Source organism: Pseudopipra pipra, chromosome 2 (genome assembly GCF_036250125.1).
Source record: "Pseudopipra pipra isolate bDixPip1 chromosome 2, bDixPip1.hap1, whole genome shotgun sequence".
In the NCBI taxonomy this organism is placed as follows: domain Eukaryota; kingdom Metazoa; phylum Chordata; class Aves; order Passeriformes; family Pipridae; genus Pseudopipra; species Pseudopipra pipra.
This window is the reverse complement of record NC_087550.1, coordinates 49,679,034-49,691,476: the sequence shown is the minus strand read 5'-3', so window position 1 is coordinate 49,691,476 and position 12,443 is coordinate 49,679,034. Positions and strand designations below refer to the sequence as shown.

Here is a 12,443-nt window from a genome sequence, read left to right as displayed (position 1 = left end):
ATACTGGCCCTGTCTTGTTGGCCCAAAAAGTCAATATTAAAATGTTATTGGACATGTGTAGGAAAATGAATGACCCCTGTAAGAATCGCTTTTATTATAATGACTAATTACTGTGATAAATTTGTTGCTACACAATGCTGATGGCAAGGAATAGGTAGGAGACAAAAAGAAATTCCCCATTTGGCAAGGAGTGCATCAATATAGTACTTTGTTTTGTCTACTTTTACAGGTGTCTCAGTGTTAAAGTTGTTGTAGAGTGCTTACATTACTGACCGACTTGGACTTTATTGTGTTTACAAATCTTTTAAAGTTTTCACCTTCTGCTCCTAAGCTACCACTAACTTTTTTTCTAGAGATGGAATGAATTCTAGTAAGTTTTTTCTAGTTTGGGGTACAGCACAGCCAAGTTAGGAGGGTTAATAATCAGACACTTGTAAGATATTCAGCATGAAATTTCCATTATGTGAGACAGACTCAGTTTCCAGGAAAATTCATATTTCCACGTGGTCTTAACAGGCAAAAGGATAAGCAAACGTGAAGTGTAGCTACTGTGGAATTGTATTGTTTAGTCATTAGTTGTAGGAGTAAAGTTTATGTCTTACCCAAAACCAAAGGTTTACTTGAACTGTGAAGTGCTGCTACCAGTTTTTAGAAGGTTCTTAGAAATGTTTTGGCGGCTCTACTTGCTTTAAATATTTTAATAGAGGCCCAGTGTCTGAAAACTTTATTTTTGAGAGTTTAAGAAGGGTTGTGATGTAAGTTTTCATTTTCTTTTTTAATTGCTTCAGGAGAGGGCTCCTCCCAGTTTTGTATCATAAGCAGACTTACTGAGGGTAGCGTAAAAATATTGAATAGTGACAGAACTTTGCTTTTATCAATAGGTTCTGTGTTGCTCCAAGCAAAACCAACTTCCATATTATAACTATCTGTTAGGAGCTTTTGCAGGTGTGTCTGTGTTGGTCCAGGATAGATGGCTTTGTGCTCTTTCAGCATAGCCAAGCTGCAAAAGGATAAGTGAAGACGTGCCTGAAGAGGAGATCCCAGTATTAAATGACACTATACAGCAAATTGATTTCCTTTTTTCAATTAGTTTCTATGCTTAATGCAATTTTGCTGTTTGTGATTTTATTATCCTGCCTTACTCCTTATTAGGCCTTTCCTTTTATTGTCCTGCCTTTCCTTATTAGGGAAAGTACTTACTCATCTAGGATGTGATTATACACAAATCCGTTCAATTGTGGATGAGTGTGCACTCTATTCCCAGAGCACTTGAGCTGTAATCTTCTTCTAGGACTACTAAAAGATAGGGAAAATACTGAGTAACTTTCTGCTTCCATCACTTGGCATAAAAGGACTTAAGAGTTCCTCTTCTCATATTTTGTCTGTCATGAGTGTCAAGTGCTTTATAGTATCTGCATTTTTCTAGGGCATTATTTTTTTTCTCTACCATTAACCTTGTTCATATTTGTGAATAAAATCAAAACTCTTAAGGCTCACCAACTGATAAGTTCAATATGCAACTGCTCCTGGACCGCTTTAGCACAGTGTAGAAATAAGAAGCATGTAAACAGTGAGCCACAAGTGATTATCACTCTAGTTTCTGATGTTGTCTCAGGGAAGAGTTTCTGTGAGAGAAATATTCTACTTAAGCATTTTCTTCACAGAAAGAAAGCTGATAAAATGCACCTTAAGGAGCCAGCATAATTTTGAATACTTCTGAGATCACCAATTCTGCTTCCACTCTGAGTGTGAAACTAGTGTGCTACCTGCAGTATGCTTTGAACCCTTATCAACTTGATACTTCTTTGTTGTAATAATGCATACAAACTCCTGGAGGGGCCGGGTGGTGAGGAAGTCAGTCTTTTAAAATATTTCTGTATGGAGTATCCTCTTTCCAGTATAGCCTGTTTGTTCCCAGTATTGATTTCCCTTCTACAGAACTGAGCAAGGTGGTAAGGCTGATCCTTCTTCTGTCCCTGGCAGAAAGCACAAAGATTCAGAAATATGTTCCCTGTTGGTTTAGTGTGGAAATATTTCAGATTACACAAGATTTCTTGGTGGTAAGAGATGTATTAATGAGAAAATATTGTCATTAAGTCTAGAAACCATGTAGTTGCATATTTTTTATGCTAGTTTGAACATTGCTTTCATAAGGAGTAGTCTATGGTATTATTCATCCCTCTGCTCATTAGCTAGTATATCATGTAAAATGTGATGAATGAATAGAAAGCAAAGTCCTTCTAGGGTAACTTAGATACGTAGTTGTATAACTATGTATTATATAGTTATAGTTGTATAACATCACATTTCTGTATGAAGAAGAAGGACTGTATTGTTTACTGTTACTTAATATGTGCAGTGGTAGATTGTTAAAATAAACCTTAACACAAGTTGAATACCTAGAGAATGAGGGTACAGCATACTAAAAGTTTAAATATGAAAAGCAAGAAGAAAAAAATTGAGAATTCAGAGGTTTTTTCTTAAAGACTGTAAACATATAACTGTGAACATGTATTAAACATGTATAACTATATATATACTTATATCTAACTATAAAAATACCAGACAGTTAATTTCAATTTTTTTTTTTTGTAGGAGGAATAAGCATGGGGTCACTCGTGAGAAGATTGCTCAGATGTTGGAACGATATGAATATCAAATATCTATACCTATTGTCATGAATTCAGTGGTACCTTCCCACAAAAGCACTCAAAGACCACCTCTGCAGCGAAGACATAGGTGGGGAGACAATACAGACTCATGGAATTATTTCAGTGTTTCCAGTAGCCAGTAACACAGTTGCAGTCAGTTAATAAGGGTCTGTTCCTTGCCCTTTTAAAACACGTCATCACCTCCAATAAGTAGTGGATCTTCTGTGTTTTAAATAGGCCTCTTTCAAGACCATTTTCTTCTGGAGGTTGTTCTTTTTAATGGACTTGCATGTAAATAGAATTGTACATTTAATGTTTTTTAAAACTATATTTATTAAAGTTGTAAGACCTTTGATTTTAGTAAAATATTTAATATAATATGGCATAAAGCAGAGTCTTCCTTCATAAATCTAAGACGATGTTGTCATATATCAGGTAACTGTTGAGCAGTTTTTTTTAAAGAAAGGGTTATATTAGAGATCTTGTAAAAGATAATTAAAGCCCTGGAAGAAGAGGTTGTTCATGTAATAATCCATTTTAATGATTGTCATTTAGCCTTCTTACCTTTTTGGAGATTTTTTTGAAAACAGGTATATGCTGAGTTGTCTCTTAGTTCTGTTTGGCATATATTGCCAGCTGGAAAAACTTTGGCATGGCTTTTCTGGTTTCAGAGGTCTGATTTTTTTTTTTTTTTTTTTTTTTGCTTGGTGGGGTTTTTTTCTTGTGGTTTTTTTTTTTTTGTGGTCTCAGAAGCTCATGTGGCAACTGCAGCAACATTCTGCCAAAACAGTACTCACCAGCCTTGAACTGTGCAACCTGAATTATTTTTTTGTTTGTTCTTGTTGGTAGTATATAAACTATGATGGTGTCTGCACACCACCAACTTTTTTTTTTGTGCTGACTGAAAAAAAAAATCTTAGTTTTAAACCCCCAAAATTTCACAGCTGTATCTTTCTAAGTCAATTTGTTTCATTTGCGATAAAAATGAAGTATTAAAGTATTAGGTTGTCAAATCCCAGTCCACAGTTGGGATGCATTAATTCAATATAAATACTGGATATAACTGTAAAACCATCTTGCATTCCTAATTTTGGCACAGTGATTGTAATCTGTTTAGCACATAACAAAGAATGAGCCAGCATGGAGAGTGACTAATTTACTGCCATTTTTCTCATAAAAATGATGAATTTGTAAGTGTTCACTCTGCTTCTTTTTTAACAGCTTGCTGTATTAATAAAATATATTTGTCTTCAGTGTTGTTGAAGTAGTCCAGTGCAACAGTTGGTATTATTTTCAAGCTTGTAAGATTTTATACAGATAAGCATTACTACTAACCTGCTAGCTGAAATAACCCGTCTTCAGGTCTAACTACGTTTGATTTCCTTATACACTGAATGAGTAAACGTTGACTGGGAGATTTTGTCAAGAACATGAGAACATAACTAAGAGAATTTTGATGGTTATCTATTACTAAGTTGGTGTCATAGTCATCAGAATTTTGGAAAATCCAAAGCCAGCATAATTTTTTTAAATTGTAAACAATTTTTGAATAGGCCCTAAAAATTACTTCCTCATTAAAGTCTGAATATCATGAAAGTTGAAAATCCAGCTATATAATGAAGTATCTTTCTGTGGTTTTCTACACCTATTGTTCAAATATGAATTGATGTTTTATTTATTTGAAAAATAATTTAAAATGTTTCAGTAATGCATGTTAATATATTGAATTATGCATATATGTAGAGAAGAGGCTCTCCCAACTATATTGTTTCCCTCATTGTCTATTATTCAAATCAACTATCTTGCTGTATTTTAGTTTTCATGGTTATCTTTTTTCCGTGTCTCAAAAGAATCATTGAAATTATTGTAAATGCTCAGTAATACTTTATCCCAGAGCTTTTATGTTTAAACATGAAAGCATATTTCAAGTGGAAGGGAGATAAAAGGGTTTTAGAAAGACTCATTTTATTTACTCTATTTTACTGTAAGCTATAACATAAAATTTTTTGAGGCTTTATGTAATATTCACACTGTGCAAAGGTATGGCAAAAAAAGAGCTTTCTACTGAAGATTGATGTTATAATATCTTTTAGCACCTTTTGTCTTCAGGTTTTAAGAGAAATTGGAGGGTTTCTAGCAATATTTGATTATTTAAATAGCAATTAATTGGTACTATTTTTAAAAAGTGCTGCTTTTCTTGTGTTACCTTTTTAATTATTGGTGGGCAAGGAGTGTTTTTGATGTGCAAAGCTTGCTGATCAATAATAGGCCTGCATTTTGCAAAGGGCACTTAAGAAAGAGAAGCTCTGCAATTTGTTTCTGTATCAAACATTTCTTTTAAATGGCTCCATCTGTACTGCTGAATTCCAGGGTAAGTACAATGACATGGTAGGTGAAAACACAATGGAATTACTGTCAGTGTAACACATTTTTGTTTCATGGTATATTAATATTTTATGAGGATAGGACAGTCACAGACATACATGTATCTCAGAAGTTGATTTTACGCTCCAGTGTTTATATGTAAAAATAATAAAAATTATGTGAAATACATGTTACAGGTATTGAATTTCTCATGCTATCTCAAAACCAAGGAAAATCAGAGGACAATCAGTTATTTTTTCAAAATATGTATGCAAGAAATGTAAGAACTCGCTGCTCAGCTAGATAGCTAGATCTAAAAATTTTTAATGCCTGCTGTAGTTTTTATACAATACATGTATTGATGAACATAACATACCTATAATGAAGGTTTCCTGTTTTACATTTTTAGTAGATTGCTAGTTCACCATATTTCATAAAATAGTAGTATTGGATTGGGTTTTTTAAAAATTTAACTAATGCATAGAGCCTGGCTTTGTCTGGGATGAAGTTCTCTTCAGAGTAGCTGGTCCGGGACTGTGTTTTGGATTTGTGCTGGAAACAGTGTTGATAGCACAGCAGTGTTTTTGTTACCGTTGAGCGGTGCTTACACAGTGTCAAGGCCTTTCTGCCTCACCCCACCCCACCAACAAGTGGCCTGGGAGTGCGAATGGAGTTGGGAGGGGACACAGCCTAGGACAGCTGACCCCAGCTGACCAAAGGGATAGCCCATACTGTGTGGTGTCAGCCCAGTATATAAAACCAGGGGAAGAAAGAGGAAGGGGGGTGGAGGGCATGTTTGGAGCGATGCCGTTTGTCTTCCCAAGTAACAACGCGTGACGGAGCCTGGCTTTCCTGGGAGATGGCTGAACACCTGCCTGCCTGTGGGAAGCGGTGAATGAATTACTGGTTTTGCTTTGCTTGCATGCATGGCTCTTGCTTTACCTGTTAAACTGTGTTTATCTCAACCTGTGAGTTTTCTCACTTTTATCCTTCTGATTCTCTCCTTCATCCCATCAGGAGGAAGTGAACAAGTGGCTGTGTGGGGCTGAGTTGACAGCTGGGGATAAGCCATGACAAGCTAGTGTAACACTTCTAATTTTTAACATGTGATGTTAAATGATCTCCTGTGAGGAATTGTGTCTTCTCTTCTTGTAAGCCATGTCCTCTTTAGGTTCATTTTAATCCAGTTGGCCATGCTTCATAATTTTTTTAAGCTTTTTGCCTTTAAGCTTTTATCTTTTGTCATCTGTCTCGTGAAACCTTTTGCAGACATGGTTGTTTCTCTGCTAGTAGATATAACTAAAAACGAGGCTTTGTCTACCTATGATTGGACCCATAACATTTATATTTAATTATTTTGTGTCCATCTTCCCTGTTGTAGTTTAGACTGCGTTGATACTTTCTTCTTTGAGCTGACCAGTAAGATTCATTCTCAGTGAATTAGAAAAAAAATAATTTCTGTTTTTTCACATTCATGTGTGACATGTAGTTTTAACTGCTGCTTCCTCCTAGCAGTCAGGTTTTCTAGAAGACGTGTTTTTACTCTGTGCTGGTACCTCATGGAGATGAGGTGACTAGGTATATGTGAGAATTCAGGGTCTTCCATACAAAAGAACAGATGCATGTATTACACAATTCCCTGTAAAAAGCAGTAAGAAGATATAGTGCTGAAATTAAATTGAAAGCAAATACTTGATTGAGGGGATCAGATATTTCATGGGGATCAGATGTGGAAATATTTCACTTAATTGTTTCTAGAGTAGCACTTGTCTTATTTCAATGTTTTATGTTCTCATCCTTTTGAAATAAAAGCAAGAGCAGAGATTAGAGCTCTTCATTAATAATTTCCTAGGTGAAAATCTACTTGTACATCAATAAATTTGTTGGGGGTATGTGTGGTTTCCTCTTTTTATAGGCTAGTTGGTTGAAATTAGCTGTAAATCTGCTTATTTGAGTTTGTAGAAAAATATGTGGAAACGTAACTGGTCTTATTTTGAAGATAAAGTAGTAAGAGATTGTCAAGGTCTGATCATCTCAAATGTGTCTTAATTTATTTATGTAGTAATGGAGAGGCAACGAAGGGTGGTTTTATCTTGAGATGGACTGTCAGTGTAATTCTAAATCAAGAATAATAAAAGTATTGTGTCTGGAATTGGTCTTTGCTTTGTTTCCTTTTAGCTGATAATGCTGCTGCTTCATTTCTCAGGTAGGCAGGCAGTCCTTGACCATATCATTTGTACCTTACTGATTTATAGTACTATTGTAACAATACCATGTTGTGCCAAGCCAGAATATATTGTATCTGTGAAGTAATTTTTTTTTCAGTTGTACTTGCAGTCTTTAGTGATGTTAAATATTTTTCTTTTTTTGGTCTGTTAATAGAATTTGACTTTTTTTTTTTTTTTTTGAAACATGTGGTTGCATGTTTTCTAACTACTGATTTTTAAAAGGCTGAATTCTTTAGTGAGTGTTGTTTAATCTCCTCCTAAATTGCTAACAGACTAAGAAATGCTGCCTTAACTGACTGAATAAATATTTGCTTATTTCTGAGGGGCTTATTGTATCATGTACAAATCAGTCTTAGTCATGGGCCCATAATGCTGTTTGGCTGTTATTTTATTCATGATACTTTTAATCTTTTTTTTTCTTTATTCATTAGCCATAGGCTTTGGTTACCTACACTATAAGTTATTGTAGTCTATGAGAAGTTATTGGACAGCTTATCCCACATCTTACTCTTAACCATTAATAGTTTCTGAAGGCTTGTGAACCTGACTTAAGGGTAGATGGACTGTATTACTTTTCCCCCATTTAGCATTTTTCCTGATTGCTTGTAAGAGGAATACACTGCTTTACAGGCACCTTGACAACAAAAGTATAGACATAGATCTTTTACCTGAAGCACACGAGGGAAACACATTTGGAGCATCATTTGTGGCTCTTTGCAGCCGTTTGGTACATGTGCTAAATATTCAATGAATATTTAGCATTCTTCTTCACTTTATGAAGAATGTGCTTATGGCTATGCAGCAAAAATTCATTATATATAGGATTATGAATGGAATTCTGTGTATGTAATACGTAGAAGTCAGAGCATTTATATTTCATTCTGTTACTGCTTTGTTCCTGCAGTCTAGACTGAATTCTTAGTTCTAATAGTTAACTTAGATGCCCTTTTTGGTCCTGGGTCTAGGTCCTAGGAGACCTTTTTTGTGAGTAAAGTTAGCTAACTTTTAAATTCTACTGCTGTGTAGGGAGTTGAGCTGTAAAGAGATGAAATGAGTTTGTCTCGTCTGATTAGTTTGTGGTGCCTTTATTGAGTATGTCAGACTTTGAGCTCACTGGTACAAGTAAAATGGGACATACTGAAGTGAGTTAAGCAGAGGATGGCCAGGGCCTGGAGCACCTGATATACAAGGAGAAGCTAGGAGAAATGTACTGTTTAGTTTTAAGAACAGAAAAGGCTGTAGTTAAGGCAGATTAATACTGTTGTCACCTATCTAAGGGGAGAGTACAAAGATGGAGCCAGGCTCCTTTTAGGTGAAAAGCAAAGGTTGGAGATTGCAACGTGGAAAATTCACATTGGATACTAGGTTGTGTAATCTCCATCCTGGGAGCATTCAAAACTTGTCTGGGCAAGACACTGAGCAATGAGATATCTCAGTATTGCCTTGAGCAGAGATTGGACCTCCAGAGGCACTTTCTGGCATAAATTACTCTATTACAAAGGATGTAGTGAGAACAGTGCCCACAGTATCAGAGAGTTAGCTTTTACTTACCAGAGGAGACTCCTAAATCACTAACAGAACTGCTGCCTGGTTTCAGGATGTTGGATGCAGGCTGTGATGCTGTTCTTGTTCTCAGATGGGCACTAAGTTTCTATCTTTAACTGTAGCAGCAAAAATGGCTGAACTGTTTATTCTGGTTATGTTGTTTCATAGCTGTATTGGCAGAGTTGCTTGAAGGTTCCTGATAACACCTGTAGCTGATCCTCCTTTTTCCCTTTTTGGCCAGTGTCAATGGTTGCTTGTGTCTTGTTAGCTGTATTGTCTTTCCAGACTTAGAAAATATTAGCATAATTTTATTATTTTCTGTCCGAAGACATGTTTCTATTGACATTTACTACACTGAAAAATTGAAAGACAGTTCTCTGCATCTATTCATCCCCAACACTCTGGAATAATACAGGGCTGTTTTGCAAAAAGTACTGTTAAAGGAGAATTCATCATGTCTTTTGTGCATCTGTAGTCTTTTTGGTGAAAGATATTTAAAAAGGGAAATGAGTTAATACCAAAGTGTAGTATGCAGAAATAGGGAAATTTGGATACAAGTATGGCCAAGTACGGAGATTTGTTGAAAAAGGTGTAATACCTTCCAGGAAATGTGTATTAGAACTGAATTATGTGTAGTTCTCAATATTTCATAGAGTATTTGAGATGCACAGAATTAGTGCAACAGGTGTAGCAAATGTTCTGAATAGCAACATTGTGGTTACAAGTATTTGAATTTTCATGTTGCTATAATCCAGGTTAGAGGCTGGTTATTTAATATTTGCTGATACTGTTTTCTTTTACTGTTTTCCTCTTGTAACTTATTTCCCCCCTTTTCTCTTTATTCTTGAACTGCATTTTTCTCACCTGAGTGCCATGTATTTGGTTACTACAGTTGTCTTCGTAACACTGGATCCATCTCCCCCTTCCCTTTTCTTTCTTTATTTAAAAGTTGTGTGGAGAGCTACACCTTATTCTCTATTTTTTAAATGCCTCAGTTCAAACTCATGCAGATTTAAAAACTGAGTACATAGTACCCCTCCCCACAAGCTGTCCTTTTGAATTTTTTTCTTGTTTTGTTAAAAGTAATATTTTGTCATGCAATATATTTTTCTTTATACCTTTTTTCCTCCTTAAGTTTGCAGCATCCTCTGAGTTTTCAAAACTCATTCTTTTGTTCCAGAATTACAGTCCTGCTTTGGTGGATATTTAGTTATGAGTCTTTGCTACAATTTTGTTGATTGAAACTATTTTAAATACGGCAAAAATCAGTCATCTTTCATTGGATGTTCCTAACAGAAAATAGCTTATTACATGTCTCCACATATTTCATTCTGTTCTCATTATACCCTTGTTGCTTCCTTACTCTCCCACCCATATTTTCCTTCAGCTTTGGTTGCTTGTGTCTCGTCTCAAATTTCATTTTACATTTGGTTTGGATGTGAATGTGCCTTGGCAAGAAAGGTCGACACTTCCCTATAAATCTAATTTTGGCTTTTAAAACCCTTTTGTTGTACTTGCTTATCTCTACATCTGGTTATGATGGCTGTGATCTATGTTCAGGTACTAGGATGTTGTATCACAGTATACAGGTCTTTTTATTTTCTGATTAAAATATTTATTTATTTATTTTAAAAGTAACTCTGTAATGACCAAAATACACAATGAGGATGTTTTAGGATGTAGGATCTGGAAATGCTGTCTTTTTTGTGAACCGCATTTAGAACAGCCTCATGAGAGCCTCAGTAAATTACCTTTTCCTGGGTAAAGCTTCTTGAGTGGAATTGCATAAGCAGATACCTGGAAAACAGTAGATTTGTGAGGGAGAGAAACTGAAAAATGGATCATGAGGTGGTTCACAGGAGTTAATTTTTGAATGTAGATTTTGTTTCTCCTAAAAGAAAGGATCCACTAAGATTCAATACTGTCTTGTATTTGAGCTGGTTGGATTATATATATGTGGGAGGCGGGTCTGAGAGGCACAGAGGATGTGCCCAGGTACAGAGCCCAAGGAGCATGCCCCAGAGTTAGTAAACTGGTTGGTTAAGAAAGTCACATGATATGTAAGGATAAAAGAGCGCGCGAGTTTGAATAAATTCTCTTTGTCCACAACACCGCACGAGGAGCATCAATCATTCCTTGTTATACAAGGGTCCCATGCTACATATATACATTGTGCAATATTTTATATATCTAGGAGCAACTCTGTTGTTCATTTAGAAAGAAAATGTTGGGGTTTTAAAGTTAATTATTACACCTTTTTCAATAGCTGTGAATTGGTCAGTAGGCAATCCTGCATTTGCAGTGGATGGTGTTTGTCTGGTCAGTCGCAGTCTTCACCTGTGTCCTTCATGGTTGTCAGCCTGGGCCACCAGCTTTGTAGGATGTGATGTGTAAAGTGTGCTCCAGTGCTGTGAAAGGAGGGTGCTTAAGATTTAGTGAGAACTTATTGATTCATATCCCGTATGCAGTAGTGCTGTAGTCTGTCCAGAAGTTAGTGAAAATCTGAAACAGATCATTGCCTGGGAAGGTGGGATATTTCTATCTCAGTACAGATTTTTGAAAATGTTCCTTAAAATCTCACATTGAACTGTCTATATTAGTAGAAAGCACAGCAGGTTACACCAAACTATTAACCAGTGCAAATTTGACTGTAGTTCCTATTTCTCCAAACTTCTTCTCAAAGCAGCATATTTCTTGTCTAGCCTGGATTAATTTCAATCAGGTTGTTAGCTGGTATCATCAAGTAATAGAACTGATGTCATCAAACTTGGCAAGATGATTCATACTGTACTTCCAGTGCATAACATTGTCATCTGTGTCCATCATGTTTTTTTCAAAGGACTAAATGTTGATAGAACTGAAATGAAAACCGATTCTATGAGCCTTCATGGGGGAGAAGGCTGATGATGAAGCTGCAGTTTCTTCTCTGTATTGTAAGTACATCCCCTTAAGATGGATTCAGATCACTTGGAGTGTTTCATGTTGCCCTTTTTTTCTCCTTCTTAACCTGCCTTTTAACATTGAGCCATACTTAATGGTGTAGAAAGATCCAGTCAAACTAAAAATGGTGCCTCTTCTCCATCTGTTAGCATCCATCAGTGCATCTAATGCTGGGGGCATTGTTTTGTTTTGTTTCTTTTCTCAAATTCTTGAATTGTGTCAGGTGAGATATTTGTGGCATCTAAATTAGGTTGAAGCAGCTTTTGAGTTGTTTCTCTTGTTTGGAAAGTGGATGTCTGATACTGGGCACAAGTATGTTCAGTGCACATGTAGTATATGTCAGACAGTATCTTTGGGATCAATTTCCTTAATGTTGATCCATGTAGTCTATGACTAAGAAGCCAAAATAGGACATTTCAATCAGAAGATATTTACGACTTTCAAGAACCAGGCAGGACAAAGATCAGTAAGGTCACCCCACCTGAAATTTTTATGGAGTGAACAGCCTGTCATTTAGAACCAAACTGCTGTTACTAACACCTCACGAATGTGGGGGTTTGGACGGGTGGGTTGTTTGCTTTTTTACTTTGAAAAGTGAAGTGCTTGCACTTTGCCATGTATTTGATTAAATTAACAGCTTCTAAAAGCATGCTTTAATCAAACCAACTGTATGTTATTCTCTGTGTACTTTCTTCATCAATATCTCTTGTGTCTG

General features: G+C 35.9%; 1 protein-coding gene across 13 annotated transcripts in view; it reads left to right on the top strand.

The window, feature by feature from the left end:
- The window catches only part of LOC135409653 (NEDD4-binding protein 2-like 2), a 46,108-nt gene that overhangs the window by 16,037 nt on the left and 17,628 nt on the right, over positions 1-12,443 (top strand). For 10 of the 13 annotated variants that reach the window (XM_064645508.1, XM_064645502.1, XM_064645501.1 and 7 more), the window contains one exon: positions 2,596-2,739. In XM_064645508.1, coding sequence (XP_064501578.1) covers positions 2,596-2,739 — 144 coding nt within the window. Of the gene's footprint in view, positions 1-2,595; positions 3,905-6,032; positions 7,168-12,443 lie in introns of those variants that run through there. The other 3 variants (XM_064645511.1, XM_064645510.1, XM_064645512.1) reach the window with 3 other exon arrangements.